Genomic DNA, 25889 nt, shown 5'->3' with positions numbered 1-25889 from the left:
AGGTAACCCTTTCAAGTGTATTTTTAGAAAAGGCTTCAACTTAAAGGATTTGTTTGAGGCCAGCAATGCAAGTGGGTCAAGAGTCAGCAAGGTAGGCACATACAAGTGTGTTTCATGTCCACAGTGTCCTTACATTAGCAATCAGGAATGTATGCTGGTCGGTTCCACTGGTGCTATTATTAGAAGTAAAAGAAGGAATACTTGTGACACTAGTAATCTCATATATTTGGCTTATTGCGATAAATGTACAGAGTTTTATATAGGGAAGACTGAGAGGAAGCTTAGGAGAAGGATTAATGAGCACATGTATGATATAAGGAATAAGAATCAGAATAATGCTCTATTTAATCATACTCTCACTTGCCCCCTAGATACATTTTTATTTTTCATTTTAGAGGTTATCCCAGTTGATATTAGAGGGTGTTTGTGGGAGACCAAGATTGAGTATAAGGAATTATACTGGCAGATAGTTTTGGATGCTAGCAAACCACCTGGTATTAACAATATGGTCTCCCATGCCCCCATTTTAAAATTGAGACCTGCTAAGTTATAAGACTGTACAATACAATTAATATTTTTTAAGTTTAATTGGAGTCATTTTAGATCCTATTGTTCTATACATTGCATATTTATATATATTTATTAAACTACATTAGGTTATGACTGTGTTTTAATGTAATAAGAAGGAATGAACATGATTGTTTTTACATGTCAGGGTGCAATCTTTGATGGTGGTAAAAGCCAGTTTTATTTATTTTGGTTGGTTTTTATATATTCTGGTAGGTATTAATAAAAATTTTGATTCTCACCATACTGCCCCCTTTTTTGTAATTCAAAATTAAATATCAAATACTGTACGTTTTTTATATTTTAGTTAATGATTTAACAGGTAGGAAGTATTGTTATGTGAGGAAATTTTTAAGTGTGTGGACGTCTTTTTAATGATGTGACTATTTAATTGTTATTAGTGTTAGTCCTTGATTGGCTGTTTTGAATAGAAAAAATGTATAAATGCTTCTGTTCAATTTGTTACATCTGAGGAAGTCATTGGTGATGAAAAAGCAGTGTGTCATTATGCATTTATGTGGATTTACTGTGTGTTTGTACAACGAGCCCTTTGTGAAGATTAAACATGCCTTTCATTGCCACGTGGTCCATTTGTTTTGCCCTTTGTTTTAGTTCATAGTTAATTACCATTGTTGGTATTTTTCTCCACTTTACCTTTAACCTTGTGAAAATTTCTTTAATTACCATTACGTTCATTTTTCTCTTTTCTTTCTTTCCTGTTTAAAAAAAAATTCTTAGTTTTATACTGCCTTTTTAAGATGGCTGAAAAACCTTCTGGGTTTAAAAACATGCAGAGAGTAAAGGCATAAGAGCCCTCTGTCAAATGTTTGTGACTGTTGTGTTTATTGATTGGGCCCAGCACAGTTAAAGGTGTCTTGTGATATTTGCAAAGATTTTAATCTGTGGGCCTTAGTTGATCATGAGAATATCTTATCTTCAAAGGTCTTCTGCTTGCAACATTCTCAGAATCATTATCTGGAGCTCAAACCTCCTGGCCCTTGGCTTGAGAGTCACTGGATCCAAGTCATTCATCTGGGACCATCGTATTGGTTCCGAAGATTGTTGTATCTTCTGCTATGATATATTCTCTGAGTGCACCCACTCTGTGTGTGTCGGAGCCGGATAACTCTTGGAGCCGTAGCTTGCCTTCTTGGTTCCGTCAGGCATCCTTCTCCCTGGGGCATTCTGCTTTTGAAGTGGTAGAGAGAGTGTTCTCTGCTTCCAGAGAACAGACAATTCCTCCTCTTTTGGATCTTCTTTCTAAGTCCCATATGTCTGTGTACTCCACCGGGACAACCATCCCAAAGTCTCCAGACAGCCCAGCAGGGTATACTTATATCTTCCAATACGTCTCCGGGAACAGCCCAGCAAAAAAATTCCTAGGAAGAGAAGGTGGAAGAGGAGGCACTTAGACTCTCTTCAGGAGTCTGTCACAGACCATACCGATTTTACTGATGGAGAAGGATCCCCAAGACCACCACCTGATGACATCTCCTTTGGAGACATTCTGGAAATCCTAAAGCAAGGCAGTGTCTGATCTACTGATAACCCTTCCCAAGAAGAATTGGTATTTCTGGAGGCCTTTGGGTCTGACTCATTTACCTCCTGGGTTACTCTGCCCTCTGATAAGCTCATTGAATTGATCTCTTGGTGAGTGTGGAAGGAACCCAACTATGTAGAGCCAATCCCCAAGAGACCAGACAGGGTCTTGGCACCATCGAAAGAAAGAGAATTGTGGAGCAAATGAGTACCAGTAGATGCCATGGTCATAGCAGCACCCACAAAGAAGGAACTCTTGAAGCAGGGTTCATTTGTCCACCACCTTAACATGGAGTCTACGGCGTTTGGCAAGTTTGTGAAGTGTGTACATGCTTCACGGACTTTCATAGTTAGGTCACTGAATTACTTGGTGCACTTCACCAGACTTCAGAGGGATTTGATTAAAGAATTCTCTTAATCCCTCTCTGGGACCATTACTTCTAAGGCACAGACCACTATTGCCTCACAATTGGCTACCCTACAATCCATTTCAAATTCAACCATATGGCTCATTTTCCATGCAGCTGAAGGCACTTCAACAGCAGTGGGTTCAAGCAATTCCATTAGGAAACATGCTTGGGTGCACTTTTGTGATTTCGCTGAGCCCTTCAAGTCCATGTTCATCAATGCCACTTTTGATGGCAGTTCTTTGTTTGGCCCTACAGTGAAAAAAACACTATCCAGGTATAAACAAGATGGTAAGACCCTGTGTGCAGTGAGCATACATTTTTGACTCCTTAAAGAAACTTCTGTAGGAATCAATGAGGTGGTTGGAAAATGTGGTTCAAAAAATCCCAGGGTCCTTTCCATTATACATGTGGAGACAGTTCCCCCAGGTGCAGTGGGTGGAACTCTAATGGATGATGCCACCCACACAGCAGAGGAGGCCCATAGAATCAAGGCTCTTGGGATACTTTCTCTGACAGATCCTACCAGCGCTCCTGAAAGGAGGCCCAATTGTCCACCTCTGGAGGCAGTCCAAGGTCATGTATCCCTGCACTGGAGAGCCTGGCTAGAAATCAGAAAAGATACTTATTTATTTTTATTTATTATTTTATTTTACATTTGTTGACCGGGCTAGTCTAGCTGGATACATGTCCATTTTCAGTAGATGCCTGGGGAGAAAAGCTCCAAGACACATACAAAATTAATATATGGGTGCAGAGGATTATTTCCAGAGGTTATATAATACCCTTTTCTCACCCTCCTCCCTTAATCTTAAATAAGATTCCCGATGTTCCACCCAGTCAGAGGACAGAAGCAGCAAGAGAAATAAAAAAAAATCTGCTAGAAAAAAGGAGTCATCCAAGAGGTCCCCCAGACCAGAGAGAGTCTGGAACCTACTCAAGATTCTTTTTAGTGCCAAGGAATATAGGGGACTGAAGACCAATTTTGGATCTCAGCATTCTGAACAAATCAGTTCAGCACACAAAGGTCCGGATGGTCACAGTTTTGTCCATTTTGCCTTTCCTGCACCAAGATGACTGGATATTCTCAATAGATCTTCAGGATGCATACTATCACATAAAAATGAACAGAGGATCCAGAACATATCTACTCTTTCAGCTGGGAACCAGTCATTATCATTTCAGAGCTCTGCCCTTTGGCCTCACCACAACTCCCAGAGTGTTCATCAATGCATGGCTCTTGTAACACCTCACTTGAGACTGCAAGGATTAAGAGTATTTGTGTAAGCAAGTTAATAAGAGAACACTGAGTGTAACAAAAAGTTTTCATTTATTAAATAAATACTCATTGTGAGTTGAGAAGTCTGCAGCTGAGGGCAGCTGGACATTTTGTTCTTATCTTTCCATAAAGAAAAGCTGACTACAGGGGTAGGCAATGAAAGACAGAGCACTTTAAGGTTAACAGTTAATGTTTTCTGAAAGCATACAAGCTGTTTTCACTTCTGAGAGGATAATAAACCTAAGACAAGAAAAACAGTAATTAGTGTAAGTAGGATCACAGGTTGTAACATGCGGCTTAGCATGGATAACCTTAATTTTAGGTTGGGTTTAACCTGGTTGAGCAGTGGTCGATTTGGACAATTGCTCCTATCAGGAGGATGAAACTTCATTATTTGAAGATGTACATCATTTTGTGCTCCGGGTGTGTGTTTAGTTTTCTGTTTAATGGCTTTCATTAAAACAAAAAGTCTTGTAAAGTGTGACATAGGTTCAAATAAAGATGACAAGAAACAACTATCAACCTGCCAAACATTAGTGGTGTCATGTAACACAAAAGCTGGAAATAAACATTTAAAAAAGTTATCATGTACAACAGCTGGGAATAATAACTTATCACAATAGCTACAAAAAATATTTTATTTTGGAACGTGAATGACATCACAGGTATTGACAAAAGGGAAAGAGCATTGAATTATATTAAATACAGAGTGTGACTAGCAAAGCTACAGAAGGCACACTTGAAAATAAATGAACATGTGAATTTGATACAGAAAGGATTTCACAAAGGATATTCAGCAGAGTATTTTGGACAAAGCAAATGGGGAGTACTTATACTAATTGCTAGAGGGGCTCCAAACATGATAGACAAGGGAAAAGAAAGATAGTGAGGGTAGATTTGTGATTGTAAGGGGTTACTGGCAAGGATCAGGATTAGACTAACATGGATTTGTATTCCACAAAAAAGTGCTATTATGTAACTTAAAAAATTTGGAGAGAAATAATCAGTTTCAATAGGGAATATTACTTATAGGTGGGGAGTGGAATTTGATTTAATGCAATGAAGATGTATCTGGGGACCTAGAAGGGAACGTATAACAAAAGAAAGTAAATTTCTGAAGAAATTTATGAAAATACTTGGTATGGAAGACAGGAATTCAGTAGTAGGAACTCTGAATTTACATATTATTCCCCAAGGTACAATAACTGGGCTTAACTAGACAGAAATTCTATTTCATGGGGACAAGTGCATTTAATTGTAAGCTTCAACACACATCAAATTACAATTTCAGATCATGTGTCAATAACAAGTAAGGTAAAATGCAGAGTAATGAAGTAAAAATGAGACTGGCACTTCCCCACCTACTTGTTGAAAAGTTAGGCATTTAAGGAATGGGAAGTATAGATTATTCAAGAGCTGTCAGGGAAGACAGAAATGTCTTCAGGAGTTATAGCTTTTGAGTGGGATAAAATAAAAGTGGAGTTTAAGAATGGGTAGCAATAAAAGAAATGAGATAAGGTTAAGAAGTAACAGGAATTATTTAGAGGGACTGACAAAGGTTAAAGTATTGAATACTAAGGGGAATCTTAGAGAACAAGAAGAGGCACAACTGCAGAGTGCTAAAGAAAAAATAAAGGAGTATCTGGATAATATGCATGAGATTAGAAAGACTGCTGTAAAACAACTCTTTTTTGATAATAACTGCAGAGCACAAAAAATGTTTAGCACAATGAATTAGGCAACAGAAAGTGGAAAGGGTTGTTGTAAACCTTAAGGAGCCTATACCTTGAAAAATAACCAGAGATCCTGTAGAGGTATGAGTGATATTTTGGAAATTTTATGAAAATTTTTATAAAGCAGAGAATGTAGAAATAAAGAAAGTGCACGCATGGAAATAATTAAGGAAGACTTAAGTATACCGAAGACTTAAATATAACAAGGTTAGAGGTAGATGATGCTCAACAATTAACTGTCAGGATAAGAGGATATGAGATAAAAATGGTGACTTACAATCAATCTGCAGGAAAGTCTCCAAAAATAGATGGTATTCTGTGGAAGTTTGGAAACTAGGAGGCAAGAAAGTGAAAAAGATCTGCAAGAAAGTCTCCAAAATTAGATGGTATTCTTGTGGAAGTTTGGAAACTAGGAGGCAAGAAAGTGAAAAAGATCTGTAAGATTTTAACAGTATTTTAAAAGGAGGGAAAACATCAGCAACCCGGAAAAAAAGCTGGGGTGGCTGTAATACCTAAAAACAGTAAAAAAACATCTGATCCAACTTCATATAGGCCCCTTTCAATTTTAAACCATGAGTATAAAGTGTTTAGATCTATGATAGTTAAAAAATGGCAAAGGTGATGTCAAAACTGATAGATATGGATCAGTGTGGTTTTTGTGGAGGGTGAGGAAACATTTCACTACATTAATAGAATGATGATCCAGAGGGAAGCAGAGTGTAAAAAAATACCACTGTTGTTGGTGGGTCGTTATGCAGAGAAAACATTCAACAGAGTAAGCTGGGATTTTATGAATAGGGCAATGGAAGCATTTGCATTCCCTGGTACAGTAATGAGGTTAATTAGGAGGATGTATGACATATCAGAGGCGAAAGTTAACGTAAGAGGGTTCCTTTCAGACATGTTGTGTCTTAACAGAAGAACCAGGCAGGGTGCCCTTTTTCCCCTTTGTTATTTACTTTACATTTAGAGCCACTGCCAAAGAAAATAAGGAGCTCACAAATTCAAGTATATAATTGGTATATGGTAATCAAGAAAAGTTGGTTTTATTTGCAGACAGTAATATGTTGTACTTGATAAAACCAGAAAAGGACAGCTCAGTGTTATGGAACATCTTGAGATAGTTTTGAGTCTCTATGGAATATAAAATTAATGAAGATAAAACAAATGCTATAGCTGTAAACTATACTCCCATACATGAATTGGTACAGCAATACACATATTTATGGAGACATGATAAAATGAAGTATTTAGGAGTATGGATTAAAAAGGATTCTGTTGGGGCAGCACAGTGGTGCAGCAGTTAGCATTGTCACCTCACAGCTAGAGGTTCGCCGGTTCAATTTTTGGCTGGGGTACCTTCTGTGTGGAGTCTGCATGTCCTCCCTATGGGGCAATATTAATTTGTTAATTTAAACCCAGCCATAAGTGGCCATTCCAGTACAGCTGCCAAAATATTTCCCTAACTTCTAGCATAGTCTGCCATGCCCCCCCCCCCGGGGTCTGGTTTTATTCTCTCCAAAACTGTAAATTTAAAGGTATGCCCCTGGTATTCCATTATTAGTATTGCCCCACTCTTAAAATTATAGGCACTTAAAAGATAACCTTGCTAACTTGGAAAGGGACATATACCTCAAGTTTTAATATGGTTTACGTTTTAAATGAATTCTTTTTCTTTTTTCTTTTTAATTTTATTTTTTTTTATTTATTTATTTTTTATTTACACTTGATAGAGTAATGTAAATAGAATATGCAGGTTTTAAATAGGTATTTATGCAGTTTATCTACATTTCAGGTATGGCGATTGGGTACAGTGTGTGCGGACCAAGTTAAACATTTTCATCGGTTGTCATTTCAATACTTGATTTTCAAGAACTATTTAAACTGTTTTTTAAATTAAATGATGTCTGAGGAAGTTTTACAATTAGTAGAATGAGAGCACTCATGTTTTAAGGTTTAATAAACTCTTTTGTGGAATATACTGTCACTGTCTGGTTTTCCTTGTCTTTGGATTTCAACTGTTGGCTTTTTGTTTGTGTTCACATTTTAAATTGGCCCTAGGTGTGATTGTGTGTGTGCATGCCATCTGAGGAAGTTGGACACCAGCCTGGCAACTCAACACCATAAAACTCTACTGCCACTCATTCTGCGGACCAATGATCCGCTGTGGCAACCCCTAATGGGAGCAGCCGAAAGGAGGAGAAGAAGAAGAAGATTAAAAAGGCTTCTGTTATGGCAGCTAAGGATATGTGAGAAGATAGTAAACAAAAAATAATACAAAAACTGTGAAACTGGAAGCTCTTTTTTACAGATGTGGATAGCAAAATTCAATCAGTAAACTTTTGTGGACTGGTAGTGTTTACTGGTAGTTAGTGCTTGTCTTCACCAGGAAAGAAGCATCATTTTAGCTTGACCATGGAACAGACTACCGGTCTCATGGTCAGTTTTTCTTACTGCCGCAAAAAGAAAATTTCCAACAGTATTTGCCACCACAGCAGGCTATCAGTTTGCCTCACCCATAGGTGGGTGACTCGGCTATGACTATTTGTTGTACCTCAGGCCACTCATCTTTTGCCCCAGATCCTTCTTATGGACTGGGGGTTAGACATGTCCTCTACAGCTGTTGGGGTCCCCTCACTGGGAAAGGGAGAGCCACTCTTGTCATCCTCGGAGAGGGAACAGAGAAGGTTTCCCTGTTTGTGTCAGAATGCTATGCTCATCCCCATGGAAGCGGCTGTTGCTATTAGTAATATGGTTGGCCCCATTTTCCTTGCCAAAAAGAAACAGAAATCTAAGCATGTATCTACTCCTTCTCAAATTTCTTTAGACAGAATTAGTTTAGTGAGTCTGGCTCAGGGTTTATTTCAGGCTATTGATTCTTTTTGTAAAGTAGTGTCTAGTGAAAGAAAAAAGGATTCCTGTTTTCCTGAAGAGATTCAAGATTCTGAATTTGAATAAGAAGATGCAAGGGAAGTATACATTTTTTCCCCTCAGATCTCTGATTCATATTGAGGGGAGTGCTCATTTTCTGATTCTCCGCATGTGGGGGTTCTGTTTCTCTGAGGCTATTACTAGAATGTGCCAGTGTTTTGAGTGGGACAGCACTGAGGTTTCTCAATTCCTCAGAAAATACTATGAGTTGCTACAGAAGGAGTTTCCAGAAGCTACACCCATTCCTCCTGTTCTGTCTGATTTAGAGGATGTGTGGGTTACTGCCTGCAGTCTTCCTGATAGTCAGCCAGCTGCTCCTAAAAAGGCAGATAGGATGCATAAAGTTCCTCAGTCTTTTAATTTTTTATACACTATTCCCAAACCTGAGTCTGCAGCTATAGCTTTAGTTGATCCTAATTCCACTAAGCACTTAGTTCCTGTCCTACATTTTGTGATAAGGCTAGGAAAATTACTGATTAGCATGGGAAAAGTGTATACTTCTGCAACTTGATTCTCAGAATTTTGAATTGTCAGACTTATATGTTAAAGTTTGTTTTTGCAAATTGTGAAAGTATGAGGAATGTTTTATCCACCGTTTCTTCTTGTGAGGAAAAACGCTCTTTAAATAACTTATTCTATGGCATGGGTCACTATTCATTGTTTGCAGTGTGTGTATGACTGTTTTAATACTTCTTCCAGGGCTATGGCCACTAATACTATTTTCAGGTGGTTTGCGTGGATGCATTTTCAGAACCTCCCAGATGATGTTAAAATGAGATTTCAAAACTTTCCTTGGATAGAGATTCAGTGTTTGGCCCCTCTGCTGCTGAGGTGATCAAAAAGTGTGATGAAAGAGGCAAGCTGATCCAAAGTATCTCTAAGATTTTTCAACCCTCCTTTTCCAAATTGTCCAAGGGATTTTCAATATTTTCATCAAATTTTGGCATAAAAGAGAATAAGCAGTCTCAACAAAATTCAACTAAACAGACACTTAAGAGGAAATGGCAAGGGAGGTCCAAAAAGAGATCTTGAACCTCCCAAAACCAGGATAGCACAACAAGTCTGAATGACTGTTCAAGAGACCTTGTGAGACCACCTCCCACCCTGGCCTTTTTTTCTCCAGAAAGTCTGAATCTCCATTTTTGCCTTTGGCAAAAGATTGTTTCAGACAAATGAGTTATAAAAATCATCCATCGAGGTTACAGATGCCAGTGGGAGCAAAGTCCTCCTTTCCAGGGGGTCATTCCTCATAATCCAGATCAGACTCGTTTGTTTTCACCTCTTCTTCATCACATGCTGTCTGGTGGAGTGATAGAACCAGTTCCTTCTTCCCAGGCAGAGAAGGGTTTTTATTCAAGGATGTTCTTAGTGCAAAAGAAAGAAAATGCTTAGAGACCAGTTCTAGACTTTCTTCCCTATACCTGTTTGTGATAGTGCCCAAGTTCAAAATTATGTTCTTTTGCCACCTATTACCTCTTTTTTATAGTTACAACCATTTAAGTGTAGAGATGTGTCTCAGAGTACCTTGTTTCTTCATTGGATTTCGTTTTGCTGCTTGGCTCAAAACATTCAAGCACAACAGTTCCCACTTAAGCCACCTACAGATAAATCAACACCCTGAGTAATGTAGGTAAACTAAGTGATTTACTTCAGATACAGTAATTTGTACTCTGTCCATTTAAGCTATTTTCAAGTGCATTAGTAATACTCACTGACAACAAAGTATTTCACAGCTCACCTGTAAGCTAATTGTGTCCATTTTGCAGTACCCTAATAACAACTGTTGTCAATAAGATAGTGTCAGCCCATTTATTGGCAACATTACTATAGTCAATACTAAATCACTGCAGGAGTAAAACCAATAAATAAATCTATTAAGCTACAAGACTTTATATCATCTGAGCCATCTGAAAACATTTCCTACACCCAAAGCAGCTTTTTAAGTGACTTTTATCCTAGATTCTGTTTTAAAGAAATTCATCCATAAAGTGTCACAAAACTGTTAACGAAAGTTGAAGAGACAGTCTATATTATAAGATCGGTTGATAACATCGAACACCATATGGTCGACACCATATGGTCAATGTCTTTAAACATCAAACTTATAAAAACAACAAAAAAAAAAAAAAGAAAAAAGTATCCTGACAGGTTTAAGCAGGCGGGTAAGCCCACCTGCACCCCCACACCCCCCTACTTAAATATACCAACTCTGAGACCACACTACATTGCAGTAAAAGGAAATCTCCCCTTACGGAGATTTCTGTTTACACATTCGATGTTGTGCTTTTTCGCTATTCTCATGTCGACAATATCAGCTTCGATATTGTTGGCTTTCGAGAATATAATATAGACCCACAGTCAGGTACCACCCCCAGTCAGGTACCAAACCCAGACAGCTGTACAGCTGTATCCAAGCTTCCAGAAAACTGCCACAACTTAGTCTCAGAGCTACAAGACTACCTATTTCATCCAATCTTACCAACGTTATAGCACCTGCACATTTGAAACATGTTCATATCATCCCTTTCCCAAAAGTTTTCTCCCCTGCATCACCAGCAGACCTCAGGCCAAAAGTACCTATGCCCTGTCATTAACATCTTTGAGAAGTGCTCCTGCACAACTCCAGGCTAACGTCTTGCCATTTCAACACCCTTCACCTTGTTTCTGTTCTACTATAAACTCTGTCTTCCTTTATCAACTTACGTTTCATTCTTAGTCTTTTCTTTCTCCTCCTCTACCTTGCTCTTAGCTCTGTTTACCTTGCCCATCCATTTTATCTTCCTCTTATTCCACCTCTCTTCATCTATATTCACTCTACTACATTCCCCTCCTTTCTTTTCTAAACTGTAAACTACTTACTTCTTTTCCTACTTATGACACCATAAATTCATTATGCCATAAGTAGCATAGATACTAAATGTTATCTAAAATATTCTATAATTATCCTAAGTAGGTAATCTTTTGTTATATTTGTGCTACTGTTTTACTGTGTTTTGCTAATTATTTTACTTGGTTCTCCTTGAAATGTTTTTGTACTTGGAGTGTTTCTCCCCGGGCCTCCACTGAAAATGGGTTCTTTTTGTCACAGTTGGACTTTCCTGGTAAACAAATGTCAAATAAATAAATAAATAAGTTAATCTAGTTCCAAATATTTGAACACATAAACACATATGGTCTTTTAACTGATAGAGTGAGCATGGACTCTAGCCAGAGTTTAACAACCATGACTGCAGTCCATACAGTTACACATCAAATTTATAACATCTGTCTTCCAGGTCTTCTTGCATGGAGTCCTGGAGCAGAATATTACCAGTTGATTGTTCAGAGCGGAGGCAAAGAGGTCTACTTGAGTAACTCCCCACAGATGGATCAATTCTCGGAAGACCCCCTGATCTAGTTTCCATTCATGAGGGTCTGCCTGATCCTGCTTAGCTTGTCTGCCGCACAGTTTAGCTCTAACAGATTTTAGGATGCCTGTAACGTGAGATTTTTCTGTGAAGCTGTATCTCAAGCCAACATGACGAGTCTGCAAAGGTTGTATGACCTGGTCCCACCTTACTTACTGATGTACCTCATGATTGTGATATTGTTTGCAACCACTTGAAGAGATCCTGGGTGCCAAGGATGGTTCATGGTTCATTAGAGTTGAGTGCCTCGATCAGGGCAAGCATCTCCTTGATATTTATGTACTTGCATCTGTCCTTGGTGTCCCACAGTCTCTGCACTTTTCCCCTCCAGAAACTGCTCCACAAGCAAAGTCCAAAGAGTCTATGGTGACTAATGGCTTTGGAGCAGGGGGAGAAAGAAGGGGAACCCTGGATTTAAGGATATCTGTCTCCAACAAAAGATTTCTCTTCTGACAAGCCCCAACACTGGGATTTGAAAAGGTAAATGGTGTTGATACTGACACTGAAAGGATTTTACATACCACTGTATCTTTCACATGTTGTGTCTTGCCATGGGTGTCAGTGGGACAACTCTCATTTCTGTGAGAGTTACACTGATCAGTAAATGTCTTTGCAGAGAGAAAGTCTGTCTAGTTGTTCATCACCCTTTGAATCAGAATTCATTTACAAACATGAGGATGAAGCTAGATGAAACACAACTAAAAAAATCGTGTGTGAAGCCAGTCATTCTTAGATTTTCAATAAAGTATGGCTTACTAGGATGACTGATTTTTGTACCATCAGTATAGACTACGGAGGTGAATCATTAAAATACCAATTATCTTTGGTATGTGAGCATTTATTAAGTAAGACATAAGCTGCCCATTCCAAGTGGTGATATGAATGTATGGCTGTTTTTTTTCCAGATACGTGCCAATTACAAGCAGAGAGAGCTGGCTGCCAAATCATGGGAAAATTATGTTGCTAGAACATCAAACTATGAAGCATTACTGGTAAGAAATGTTTCTGTAAAGAGCATTCTCTGTAAAATTTAAATAATTGAATGTGTAAAGTGATTATTTTTAAACAACAATCAGGAAAGAAACTGAGCAGACACCACGGTCATTTTGAGAGACAGGAGAATAAAAGGTAATGGGAAAGCATATAAATGAAATGGTACATGCAAATATATGGCAAAGTATTACAAGGTAAGCAGTGTAGTTCAGAAGTTCTTAGATACACTTTCTCAGAAAATCTTGATGCAAAGGATGGGGTCATGGACAGAACACCTGAATAATTGCTTCAGCTGAGATAATCAGGAAAGGACAACTACAAGTGTTGGAGAGGAATCAGATAAACTGATTTGGAGAGGTCATTCCAAATAGGTGAAAATGTGAGGATGATATGATGTGGGTCATGCTTTTTAAGTCATTTTAAGGTAGTCACCACTTTTGTTTTGTCCTTGCTGTTTTCGGAAAAGGGAGAACTATATAACATTTTAAATTTTTTCATCTGTGCTCAGAATATGTACCACTTAGTATAAGTAAAATGAAAAATAATGTCTGTTCCAGCCACATTCAGAATAAGTAAACTTGAATGCAGCATTCATCTGAAACAAAACTTCCGAGCAGCGCTCTGAGACATTTTATTTATATCCATGTTTAAGCATAGCAGTGTATAAAAATGAACAAAGTAAATTATTTTGTTGCTGAAATAGCTGAAAGAACTGAAAATGGTTAGTTTTACATTTATGAGGCAGTAAATATAATAACATTTTCATTTGACATTTCTTTGACCACAAAGAATACCTTGGAGACTGGGGTAAAACAGATTTCTGCCATTATAGTCTTTCCTGAATTACAAACATGGTTGGTATTTTTTTCTTTCCATTTTTAACTTCATAATCCTACTAAAAGGTAGACCTGCTTTTATATGGAAAATGTATTTCTTATTCTTTCAGCTTTTCCCATTAGGGGTCGCCACAGCGGAACAAGCAGTCCTAAATTTATATCCAGTTGTCTTTGCAGAAACAGGTAGACAAGCTGCATTACCCTACTAATAGATGGCTTAAATCACCAGAAGTAAAGTTTAAAAAAAACATGTTGTAGATAAATAAGCTAGTAAGCATGCATTAAAGCAGCCATAAAACATTCCATGGTAACAGGTATTAAGAGTGTTGCCATGCAGTTGCTATGGAGGAGAAATCTTCAAAGAGAAATTCTGGAAGCTGGGGTATTGTTTCGTCCGTGGGCAATTCTCTGGAATGAGTGAAGAGAAAGCTTATGTCAGAACAGAACTAGTTATCACAAACAATTGCCTCTTCTGCCAGTGGACTCATGAGTTTGCTAATGGAAATAAAAAGGAAGAGCATTTGGAGCTCAATGTCAAGTATTGTGGAAGACAGTTGCATCCATCTGTACAGATTTATTTTTTATTTGTTTAATAAGTAGGCAAGTGGATTGGTCCAGTAGACCCTTTTGAGACTTCTAGATATATGTCAACAAATAAGACTAAGGAAGTTTCTGAGAATGGTCACATTTTTATGTGCATGTGGAAGTACGCGGAACCCAGTTAAAGGAAGGTATTATACAAATGTAAAGAGAAAATTGTGTTAAGTATGCTTAATCCACCAGTCTTGTATAAGTTTCATAACTGTTATTAAGATTTGCAGAATAGAGATAGTAACTTCATAAAACAGATAACAACATGTAAATATGAAGACATGAGAAGTGTTACAGAAAATAAAGTGAGGAAAAGAAGGTATGAAGTAAATGCAGGAGATGATATATATGAAGTGTTAAAAAATGGAAGATGTGACAATTACAGATGGAAAAGTGCCTGGAAATTAAAGAGATAAATTATGTGGAGTACCATAATTACATTTCAAAACTGAGGAAAAATGGCTTGTTAAGTACTTTTCTGATGTTAGTAAAGTGCTTAACAAGCTTTAGCTAAGTGCCTTTAAGAGCTATTAAACTGTAGTGTGACACTTTAGTATAACAGTGGCAAGTGATGGACACCATAGAAGATCAGCAAGAAACACAAATACTGTAACTATAAAAGCAATTTGACACTTCTCTGTGCTACACCATTCAATGAAATGTGACAGAACATTGTCTAACAGTTGAATTTATTTATTTCTCTGTCTATCTATCTGTCTGCCTGTCTTTGCTTACCGTGAAAGTCCAGCTCAGGGTTGAATCCATTTTTAGTGGAGGCCCAGGGAGAAAAGCTCCACAGTTATTACAAAGTACAGAGAATGTTAGATATACATACATAAAATAAGACAGTAGGAGTTTTACATTGTACAGGGTGAAAAGCTGTACAGTTTTTATGCAAACAAAATACAGAGGATATTCACTTTTCATACATAAATTAAAACACTGTGCCATTTTGCGTTGTAAATCAGATATCTATGTATATTAAAATTGTTTGTACAGTTTAGGATCTGCAGTTGAAATATCAAGCATTGTATGTACAAAAATTGAATATGTACGGTTACTAGAAAAAAAAAGTTCGATTCTCAGCTAGAGCGTCTTCTGTGTGGAGGCATACGTGAATGGGGCATGCCTTCGTTGAAGGTTGTGCGTCAGGGCTGGTAACCCGGTACGTAAAAATCCACTACCAATCATTAGCAGACCGGAGTTCCGCTGTGGCGACTCCTAACCGGGAAAAGCCGAAAGACACAAACAAACTAGAAAAAGAGATACATGTTAGAAATTGCTAAGATATTATGTCATTTGACTATTGTAAAACAGGAGTTTTCAGTATTAAAGTAAGTAATTTAGAGTTTATAGAGGTAGCTGTAGTTTTAATGTCAGTATGTTTGTTTTATAAAGAATAGTAGTATGTAGTGGAACATGAGAGAAAAGATACAGAAATAGAGATTTTAGATGAGATAGAGATGGAGGGAAAAATGAACGTATATGAGTTAGAAGATGTTGGTTAGTTATATATGAGAGGGGGAAAGTGTTTATTAGTAGTATTTCTATACTATCCTGGAGCAATACAAGAGCACAGCTAGTTGTCTAATTGTTTTTCAGTGATTCTTTTAAATAAATTTAGTTTGCCTGTTTGTCTTAGTTCTAAGTAGAATGGAGTCATTTGTTCTTCAGAGGGATGCTACTTGTGCCTACTGTCTGTGGTGCAGAGCTGCTTCACAGCTTTCAAAACTATAAAATGCTTTAGAGGGGGTTTACTATCAATTTTTCGAATGGCGTTGCTCCTCAGATGGACAGTTCTAAACTTGGATGTTTGAATGTCCATCTTGCTGAACATCTCCTTGTTGGAAAGTAGCAAATGCACTGTGCATTCACTGATATGAACTCAACGTACCATACAGAGATCACGGTACCCATCCATTTCCTCACTGTAGCGCAATCTTGGAGTTGGAATATATAGTTATCAGAGGGTGTGGGGGGTGCACCCCCCACAGGGGGGTGCAGGGGGCTTGCCTTCCTGCAAAAATGTGATGTGAGGTATAGGAATTTCATTTACATAAGCTCCTATATGGACATCACGTGATCTTTTGGGGCACAGTGTAGAATCTGCTGAATTCGATCAGCTGATTCGACATTGTGCCTTAGCAGTGATGTTGATTTTCGTTGCTGTGGTTCGGTCTTGTGAACGGCATTTATTTTGCTGTTCGCAAAAATGATAGTAAACCTTTAGAGAGACAATTCATTTCTGCTTGCTACCTTTGTGGCAACATTAATTGTTATACAGCTTTCAAAGCTGTAAAACTCTTTACACATTTAGCTTTGCTTTGTACAAATACATAAGGGAAAAGCATTATAAAATTGAAAGCTGGGAAAAGTATGATGTCAGTCTTCAGCAGAAAATAAAAGAAGGAAAAAAGAAATAAAATCATAGCAGGAATATTTGAAACACACAAACACATGCACACACACCCATATATATATATATATATATATATATATATATATATATATATATATATGTGTGTGTGTGTGTGTATATATATATATATATATATATATATATATATATATATATATATATATATATATATGTGTGTGTGTGTGTGTGTGTGTGTGTGTGGGTATGTGTATAGCAATACTTCTGAACTATTACTCTACCATAATAGAACAGCAAACTTTGCAGCAAGAACTTTACATAAACTATAGGAAGTATGAAATTCTATGCTGTTATTTTTGTATGACTGTACCTGTATGCGATGATGAACATAGCAAATATAAGAGGCACACTCATAGACAATTTTTAAAATGAGGGGCAGCTGAGAGGTATGGAGATGTGTTGTGTGTGTGAGAGAGTGAGCACATGCCCACACTTTTGTGCACGCACATGTGAGTTTGAATATGTGCACGTTTATGGGATAATAAATGAGCGACTGCCTGTGTCAACATGATGCATGTGGCACCAACAGTAAATATCTCAGCAAGGTGCTGATTAGCAGCAGTGGTAAAAGTATAGCAGAATGGATTAATGAGATGTAGATGTATTTAGCTGTAATAAACATGATCACTAGTTATCTAGGAAAAGCATGTAAGGTGCAAAGTACATTAAACTAGGATGTCCTCTGAGTAATTTTCGTTTTGCATCATGTCAGTGAGACAATGGATAAGGTATTGAATGGTGACCTCTGAGTACTTTACTTTCCTCAGTATGTATGAATGGGTAAAATACTGAAAAATGGCAGAACGTTAGTATGTTGTATGAAGGGTTTGTGCTTCTCATATTTTAAAATCTGTAGATGATATACTGAATGTAGATGAAGATATGCTTGAGAGGGTACATGTCAGTCGACCGACAAGTCGGAAGACCGACATTCACTCCACCGACACATGAAAACATCGACAGTGCAAACACGGACATTTAACAGGTAAGACTTTTAAATTCTCTAATCATGCCTACCATGTTTTAGTAAGTGTGGCAGTGTTATGCATGTGTGGTAGGCATGATTAGCGAATTTAAAAGTCTTACCTGTTAAATGTCTGTGTTTGCGCTGTCAATGTTTTCATGTGTCGGTGGAGTGAATGTCGGTCTTCCGACTTGTCGGTCGACTGACATGTACCCACTTGAGAAGAAATTAACACGTTTAAATAAAGGATGTGGGGAAGTGGATTTAAAAATTAAAAAATGCATGATTTTTATCAAAACAGAATGCAGGATTACACTGAAACTGAACTGCAGCAGTAATCATTGAGGATGCTTGGTCATTAAAATGGGATACTGTGAAGCAGTTAAGACAGGAATCCTCTTAAACAGTGCATCATTGTTTTAAGCAAACTCTTTCAGTAGTAGTTAAAGTCAGGGTGTAGTGCAACGTCTTTGCAAGCCACCATTCTGCACTGAGAGTGTCTTCTTTACGGTTATTACTGCTCAACATATTCCTATATTCCTATACTTTTTTGTTGAACACGTACTTCAGATTCATCAGGCATAATCCTGAATTGATTTTCTGCATTACATTTGATGTGTTTATTTATTCATGCATTTATTCATTTATTTATTCATTTATTTATTTATTGGATAGGTGAACTGGTCTACCTGCCATTTTCACTCATGACGTAGAATCTTAAGAGGTATATAAGCAGCAAAACACAGCAATAGAATATGATTATGTTCAGTGAGGCTGCATGGATAGCATTATAATGTATATGAAATAAAGAATGCAAATACACTTACAGTTAATGCAGTGATGGTTGAGCAAACAATATAAGTAAGGTAAGTTATTTATAATTTACACTTTTACAATATTTGCCTATATTAAGTAATCGTTTCATGGTATAAAACAAAGGTAATATATAGCTTACTGCAAGAAGTAAGACTGTATGGAGGTAGTCATATAATTAACCATTATCTTGAAAGCAAGTTCAAATGGCTTTGTTTCAGAAATGTTCTTTTAACACTGTTTTGAAATCTTGTAGTGTTTATTGAATTTTAACTTCCTTGAGAAGGTGGCACCAGGTGAAAGGACCTAGTCTTGAGAAGGCTGTTTTACGTATAGTAGTTTTGAATTGAGGCCTGGCTAGGATGATGTCACCCCTAAGGGAATAGTTTTGTTCTCTAAGAACTTTACTCCTCAGTGTGGGGGAGTGCAATATACTTGTTTTAAGGTTTTGACTAGAAGATGGTTTATCAAGAGAATGGTTCTGTTTAATTGGGAAAGCCAAATAAACAGAACCACTCTGTTGCATAAGGGAAGCCAAATAAACCTTTGTAATGCATCACAGTGGTAAATCTGTGGATCTGCTTAAAGAACAAATCTACATATTTTGTTTTCAGAAGCTTGGAGTCTGTGCAGATTGCATAATGAGTGAAGACTCAGAAGGGACAGTCAGTACTGTAGCTTGTGAATTTCAACATTAATTGCCTTGGCTGCACATGGAACAGGAGATAGAAGGTACAAGATTCTGCAGCATAATTTTAGATGAGACAGCATTTTGGAAGTGATTTTGTTTCTATGCCTTGAAAAGTTTAGGCATGCATTGAGAGTAAGCCTTAGATATTTTTGTTCTGTGACACTGAAGATAAGTATATTATTCATATTTTCTTTTAATATATGAGCTTTCAGGATTGCTATGAGATGTAGAGAATGGGGTTGCATACTGGCTCACTGATGGAACACATACAGTCAAAGTAGGGGAATCCACCTCCAACAGCAGACCCGTAACCAATGGCATTCCAGAGGGATCTCTACTGTTCTGAATCTATTTCCCTGAAATATAAGCTAAAACCAAGGGACTGTGGCTGACAAAGTTTGCTGATGACTGCAAATTGGTGCACTCATAGAAACTCCAAATGATGTCAACATCCTTCAAGAAAGTCTTAGCAAGTAAATGACTAGTGCCAAAGTCATGGCCTCAAACTCAATGCAAAAAAATATATTATCATCCCTTTCGGTAAGAGCGATGTTCCTACAAATGACCGCATCAATGGCAATACCCTAAGTATGCACTCAGTAGTGAGACATCTGAGCACTCAAGTTAACAGCAACCTTGCCTTTGATAACAATGTTTCCACAGTGGTAAGAAGGGCATTCTATATAGCTAATCTTATAAGTAAGGTCATTGCCTTGAGAAAAGGAGAAGTTTTCACCTCCCTGTACTCTTCACTCATTAGACCAATAATTGAGTACGCCTTTTTTGGTATGTACCTTTCAAAGCACCTGCAGCAATTGGAGAGACGACAGAGGTTGCTCAAATGGAAAATTCAAGGTCATCAGCAGCTATCCTATGTGGATCAGCTGAAATCACTGACAGTTTATTCTGTCTCATACGGACTACTCAGAGGCAATCTCTGCCTTGCATATAAAGCAATCTCTGACCATGCTTTATAGGAAATACTGCACATCCGCAAGTCAAATGGCACATGCTCTAAGGAACTAAACCTTATATGTGACATCAATAGAACCTGCTTGAGGGATAGATTTATCTCCCAGATGTTACAACATCTTTGGAATAGACTCCCACTTCAGGTCAAGCAGAGCACCTCATTGGCCCTCTTCAAACACAATCTGGATGATTGGATGGATAACCGTAAATTTACCCTGGGGGTTCCACGTGTGCCCCTCATGGACAGGGGCAATAGGTGCTGATCGTGGTAACAAGGATAGATTTGACTAGGCTTGTAAGGGCCCTCGAGCCATCAGCCTAGAAACTTCCTATGATCCTATGAGAGAGAGTATTCTTGACAAATATAATGTTTCAGACAATATAATAGTGCCATTTGGCTTTTTTGCTAAAGATGTTACAGCTTTTATACATCTTGAGAAAAAAGACTTAAATGGAAATATTTTTTGTTACAATTTGAAAAAAGTAATATTTTCCCCTGGAATGAGCATGTTTTCACTCATCAAAAAACAAACTGGCATATGTACAATTTAGGACTGATGAAACTGAAGAAACTGAAGTAAACTGAAATAAGACAATTTGTAGAAAGCATGTGTGAATCTGTTAAGAATGTGATGAAAAGTAAAGATGAGAGAAATGTTTGGAATGAAGGGTGAAAATAGAAAGTTATTTTTAAAAGTGGAAGAAATGTTATTTTACATCTGCCTAGTACAATTTTTGTAACAGAAGTAATGGGAACTTGTAATGGGTATTTTGGACAACCCATTCTCCTTTTGTGGGGAAACATCACACTTAAACAGTGCTGAAAAGTTAGATGTCAGTGCAGGAGAAAAGGGACATAAAGCTAACAGATGTAAAGCAGAATACATGAAGTGTAAGAAAAATAGTTGCATTTGGTTTTAGTGTAAAGAGGAACAGGAGAATGTACAGCAGGAAGAAGTGTTATAAGATGTACATATGGACGAAACTTTCTGAAAATGAGAATGCAGTGGAGAAGGTGCAAAGGGTAGAAGTACAGGGAATTTAATAAACAGATGATGTAGTGGTAGAACAACTACAAAACATACAAACAGCATACAAATCAGGATGCAAGAAGCGGAAATTGAAAGAGAATGTCTATACATAGAGAATATAAACAGATGAAGAAATAGAAAGTAGAAAATGAGAAGGTACACTATAAGAAAAATTCTGTTGATGAAAAGGTAACATACAAGAAAAAGGAAAATAAAAAATCTCATCCAGATTACAAAAAAAATAGGAAAAGAAAAATGTCAAACTGATTTCACTGAATGTGAATAGCATCCTAAGTGATGCTAGAAGAATGTGTGTATTACAGTGGTGCAGTTTGTTTGAGGTTATTATTGTTTTACAATATTTGAGTTTTATTAATGAAAAATAGAATACAGACAGAAACACTGTATGGTAATTCAATGTTATGGAATTTAGGATAAGACCTGATTCAGGGGCATTATTTTTATTTAATGAAAAAATAAAAGTTCTAGTTTATTGTGTAGTGAAAACAGTGAGAGTTAAAATAGTTGAACAAAAGATGGAAGGAAACATTTTAGATAAATAAGATTATATGTGTATACTAAAGGAAAGTGAACAGTTTGTAGAAATTAAACATTATATGGTAGCATATATGAATATTATAAATATTGGAGGTTGTGATTTACATGAAAGAAATGCAAAGTTGGGCAAAAAAATGAAAGAAATAATGAAATGGAGAAGCTTAAATTTATGTGAGGAAGGAAAATTCACATATAGAAGGGGAAATTTTACTAGCTTATTAGTTTAGCACTTTACCAGGCTTCTTGTAGCAATTAGTGTAGCACACAAAAGTGCTACCAGCACTAAACATTCTACAAGGAAACAGGTCCAATACTTATTATTAATGCCCACCCCTCCAGGCATGTCTAAAGGTTAGTTCCCTGTGCTTTCTCCTATTAACCTGGTGAACCTGGGCATCCTGAGGCAATGTAGCAACTGCCTCATGTACACTGACAACCCTCTCCTCTTACCTCCCAACACTCAGACTTGCAAGAGATGCACTTGTATATCCAAATTAGAAGCCACGCACTCTCCAGCCAAGACTGGAATAGCTGGTCAAGAGGAGAACGTCAACACTTGCACCACACCACATGGAACACATAGCCCTCCAGAACACACACCAGCACTGCCTTCACATAAAAACAAAAACCACACACCCACCTTCACAGAGGGTCTCAATAAAAATCTGTCCAAACAGCAGACACCTTCAAGGCAGAAATGCACTTGACTACCACAACACAACACTAATCACGAGACACATAACTCTCCTAAACAGTGTGCCACTCAACCAAAAAACCTAAGGCAAAACAGCATACCCAATACACTGTTCAGAGGTGACTCGATAGTGAGGCACACTGATGTCCAACTCACTAGGTTGAATAAGGAGAAAGTAACAGTCAGCTGCCTGTTGGGCACCAGGATCCACCACATAATGCATGCACTCAGGTCCCTCAACAACAGGTACAAATATGACTCTGTCATTGTACATGTGGGTGTGAATGACCTGAGATGTAACTCCCTGGACTACATGAAAAGAGACATGGAGGAGCTCTCGGATTATGTAGTCCAGGCAGGTATGACCCTAGCCCTGAGCAGTATCCTACCATCACCCAGAATTATACCACAGTACAAGCAGAAAATGAATGATTTCAACAACTGGCTAAGTTTCTGGTGTTATTCTAAGCAGATCCAGTGTCTATCTGCCTGGGATGACGTGATTGATAGACCTCAATGCTTTGCCAGAGATGGCCTGCATCTGTCACCCCTGGACTTCCGGATACTGGCTAAGGCTCTTGCCACCCTTATAGTGCCTTTTTAGGTGGTGTTCCAAAGACTGAATTACCACCATAACAGGTGCAAACAAATGCAATATGAGGGTCATGCTGCTCAGAGCTAGATGTCTAAATCTCAAAATGCACTTGCTCAAAGCACTCCTTAAAATGGAAAACATCAACATTTGTGCTGTAACAGAGACCTGGTTCAAGGCAGCAGAAAGCATCCCTGCACTACCAGGCTATAACTCATTCCACACCTTTTGGCCCCAGAACTTGGTCTGAAGCTCCAAAGACTGGTGTTTCCATATTCATAAAGGATGCGCATACCTCTAAACTGGTAGCCCAACAAACATATTTGAGATACTTCAGGTGCAGCTAACATTGGGTAAGACAATGATTCAGGTCGTAGCCTTCTATAGGTCCCCAACCATGTCCCAAGACTCACACTCCACATTCCTAAGAAACCTGAGAATATTAGGGTCCAACCGAACACTGTCATACTGAGTGACTTCAGCTACCCCACCATTAACTGGGAAAACTATTCATGTATCAATATACTTGCCCAATGTTTCCTGGAATTCATTAATTCCAATGCCCTGGATCAGCTCATTCTTACCCCCCACTAAGGGAAGCAACATCCTTGACCTGGTCATTACTAACATGGGCGACCGTTGCTCTACACCAATAGTCATCTCTTCCGTGGTTAGATCTGACAGCAAACTAATCAAACAGAATTGCAGCAGATAGTAAAGACAACCACAAGGCCTTCTGTAGTTATGTAAAGAATCTCCACGGCAATACCCAGATTTGCTCTGAGCTCCTGCACAATAATACCTCCTATACCAAGGCAACAGATATTGCCAATATACTGACCAACAGATTCATTGCCAACTTTAGCCCACCCCATAGATCAATCACATTACCAGTAGATTGCAAGGCACCCAGTATTACTGCTGCACAGGTTAAAACAGAACTGTCCAAGGCCAAGAATACAGCTTCTGTGGGACCTGACAATATCCCTGGCTGTGTTCTACATGGACTACAGAGTGAACTGGCACCTCACCTGTGTGCCCTGTTCAATCACAGCCTCACCTCAGGCTTTGTCCTTACCAAATGGTGCACTGTTACAGTCATCCCTCTACCCAAAGGAGGAGCGACTACAGACCCTGGGAACTATCTCCCCATTTTAGCCTGACGAGTCTGATATGCAAAGCTATCAAATGCATCATCATGGACCTAATAAACAAGGATATAGGGAATCTCCAAACTCTGGATCCCACACAGTTTGGTTTTGTGAAGGGTAGATCATGCCTGCTCAACTTGGTTGACTTCTTTGAGTCAGTCACCAGAGCTGTGGATGAAGGCAACGTGGTTCACACAACCTACCTTGAACTGGCCAAGGCCTTTGATACCATTCCCCACTCAGGAGTCATAGAAAAACTGACTAAGCTAAGCATCAACCCCTATATCACTAGGAGAGTTGCAAACTGGCTCACAGAACCCACAGTGTGAAAGTAGCTGACTCCAAGTCAGACTGCAGACCAGTCACAAGGGGAGTCCCACAGAGTTCAGTCCTGGGTTCTCTCCTGTTTGGTATCTACAGACCAACATGAAGGAACTATGGCTGACAAAGTTCGCAGACAATTGCAAGTTGGGAGCTATTATTAACTCCCCAGGTGATGTTGACAGCCTACAGAAAGGCCTCACTGAGACCAACGACTGGTGTCAGAATCATGGCCTTAAGCTCAATGCCAAAAAATGTGTTGTCATCCCCCTTGGGAAAAACCCATTTCCCTTGAATTACCACATCGATGGTAGTACACTGAACACAGAATGCATTGTAAGAGATCTGGGAACACAGGTTGACAGCAACCTCTCTTTTCACCACAACATTGCCACTGGTGGTCACAAAGTCCTTCTGTGTGGCACATTTCATTACTAAGGGTTTTGCATCTGGGAAGAAAGAAGTCATTGTCTACCTCTACTCATGCTATAGAACCATCCTTATCCTAATACTACCTGTTCCCCAACTCTACCTTTCCTTGTCTAAGTTCAGGCCTCTTTCAGCTCACCATACCCCACTCCTTTTTAAATACTCAGCAACAACTTCTCACACTATAGAACCACCCTCATCTTAATACCACCTGTTCCCTAACTCTACCTTTCCTTGTCTAAGTTCAGGCCTCTTTCAGCTGCCATGCTATTACACAGAATACTCTTACTTACCTTACTACTATCCCTGTTGCTCATCCCATATCTCCTTACTGCATATGAATATCAGAGTCACCTAGGTTTCCACTATCCTAGATCCCCAAACATCCATCCCATCAACTACACATAATAATACACTCTCCCTTACCTCCCTCATGCTTACCTCCCTATCCCCTAAACACTGTCATCTTACTAGATCTAGTTGCATTGCTCCTAAAACTAGACATTATTACAAAATATTTTTCAAAATCTTAAAATTCAGACTCAGGCTACACTGCAACCTCACAAAGGATAGTGACATCCACCCTAACCGTGGTCCATGTCCACCTACTGACCTTAATCCCCTTACTATATCCTCAACCCTCATAGCTCCAACAAATAGACCCCCCAACTTACTGCTGGCCTGCCATCTAAACATTAGGAGCATAAATAATAAAAGTCAGCACCTCCATCCCCTCTTAGATGTTTATTCCCCAAATTTATTGTGCCTAACAGAAACATGGCTATAACCTGCCACCAAGGACCATGAGGTTCTGCCAGCAGGGTACAATATGTTTTGACAGGATCATACCACTAGAAAGGGTGGTGGGGTAGCTGTACTTTACAAGTCTACCCTATCTGTCAGCACGGGCACCCAACAACCACCCCAGTTCAATAATGCTGAAATTCTTATCT

The 25889-nt window shown here is 38.4% G+C and overlaps 1 protein-coding gene across 2 annotated transcripts in view; it reads left to right on the top strand.

Annotated features, from left to right (window-relative positions):
- The window catches only part of CFAP69 (cilia and flagella associated protein 69), a 2033309-nt gene that overhangs the window by 1848517 nt on the left and 158903 nt on the right, over nt 1-25889 (top strand). For both annotated transcript variants that reach the window (XM_044067529.1, XM_044067528.1), the window contains one exon: nt 12769-12855. In XM_044067529.1, coding sequence (XP_043923464.1) covers nt 12769-12855 — 87 coding nt within the window. The remainder of the gene's footprint in view (nt 1-12768; nt 12856-25889) is intronic.

The sequence above is a fragment of the Protopterus annectens genome, chromosome 3.part1 (assembly GCF_019279795.1).
Source record: "Protopterus annectens isolate FY-2018-M chromosome 3.part1, PAN1.0, whole genome shotgun sequence".
NCBI classification, from domain to species: Eukaryota; Metazoa; Chordata; order Ceratodontiformes; family Protopteridae; genus Protopterus; species Protopterus annectens.
Note: the sequence above shows the minus strand (reverse complement) of the source record. Positions and strands in the feature narration are given on the sequence as shown.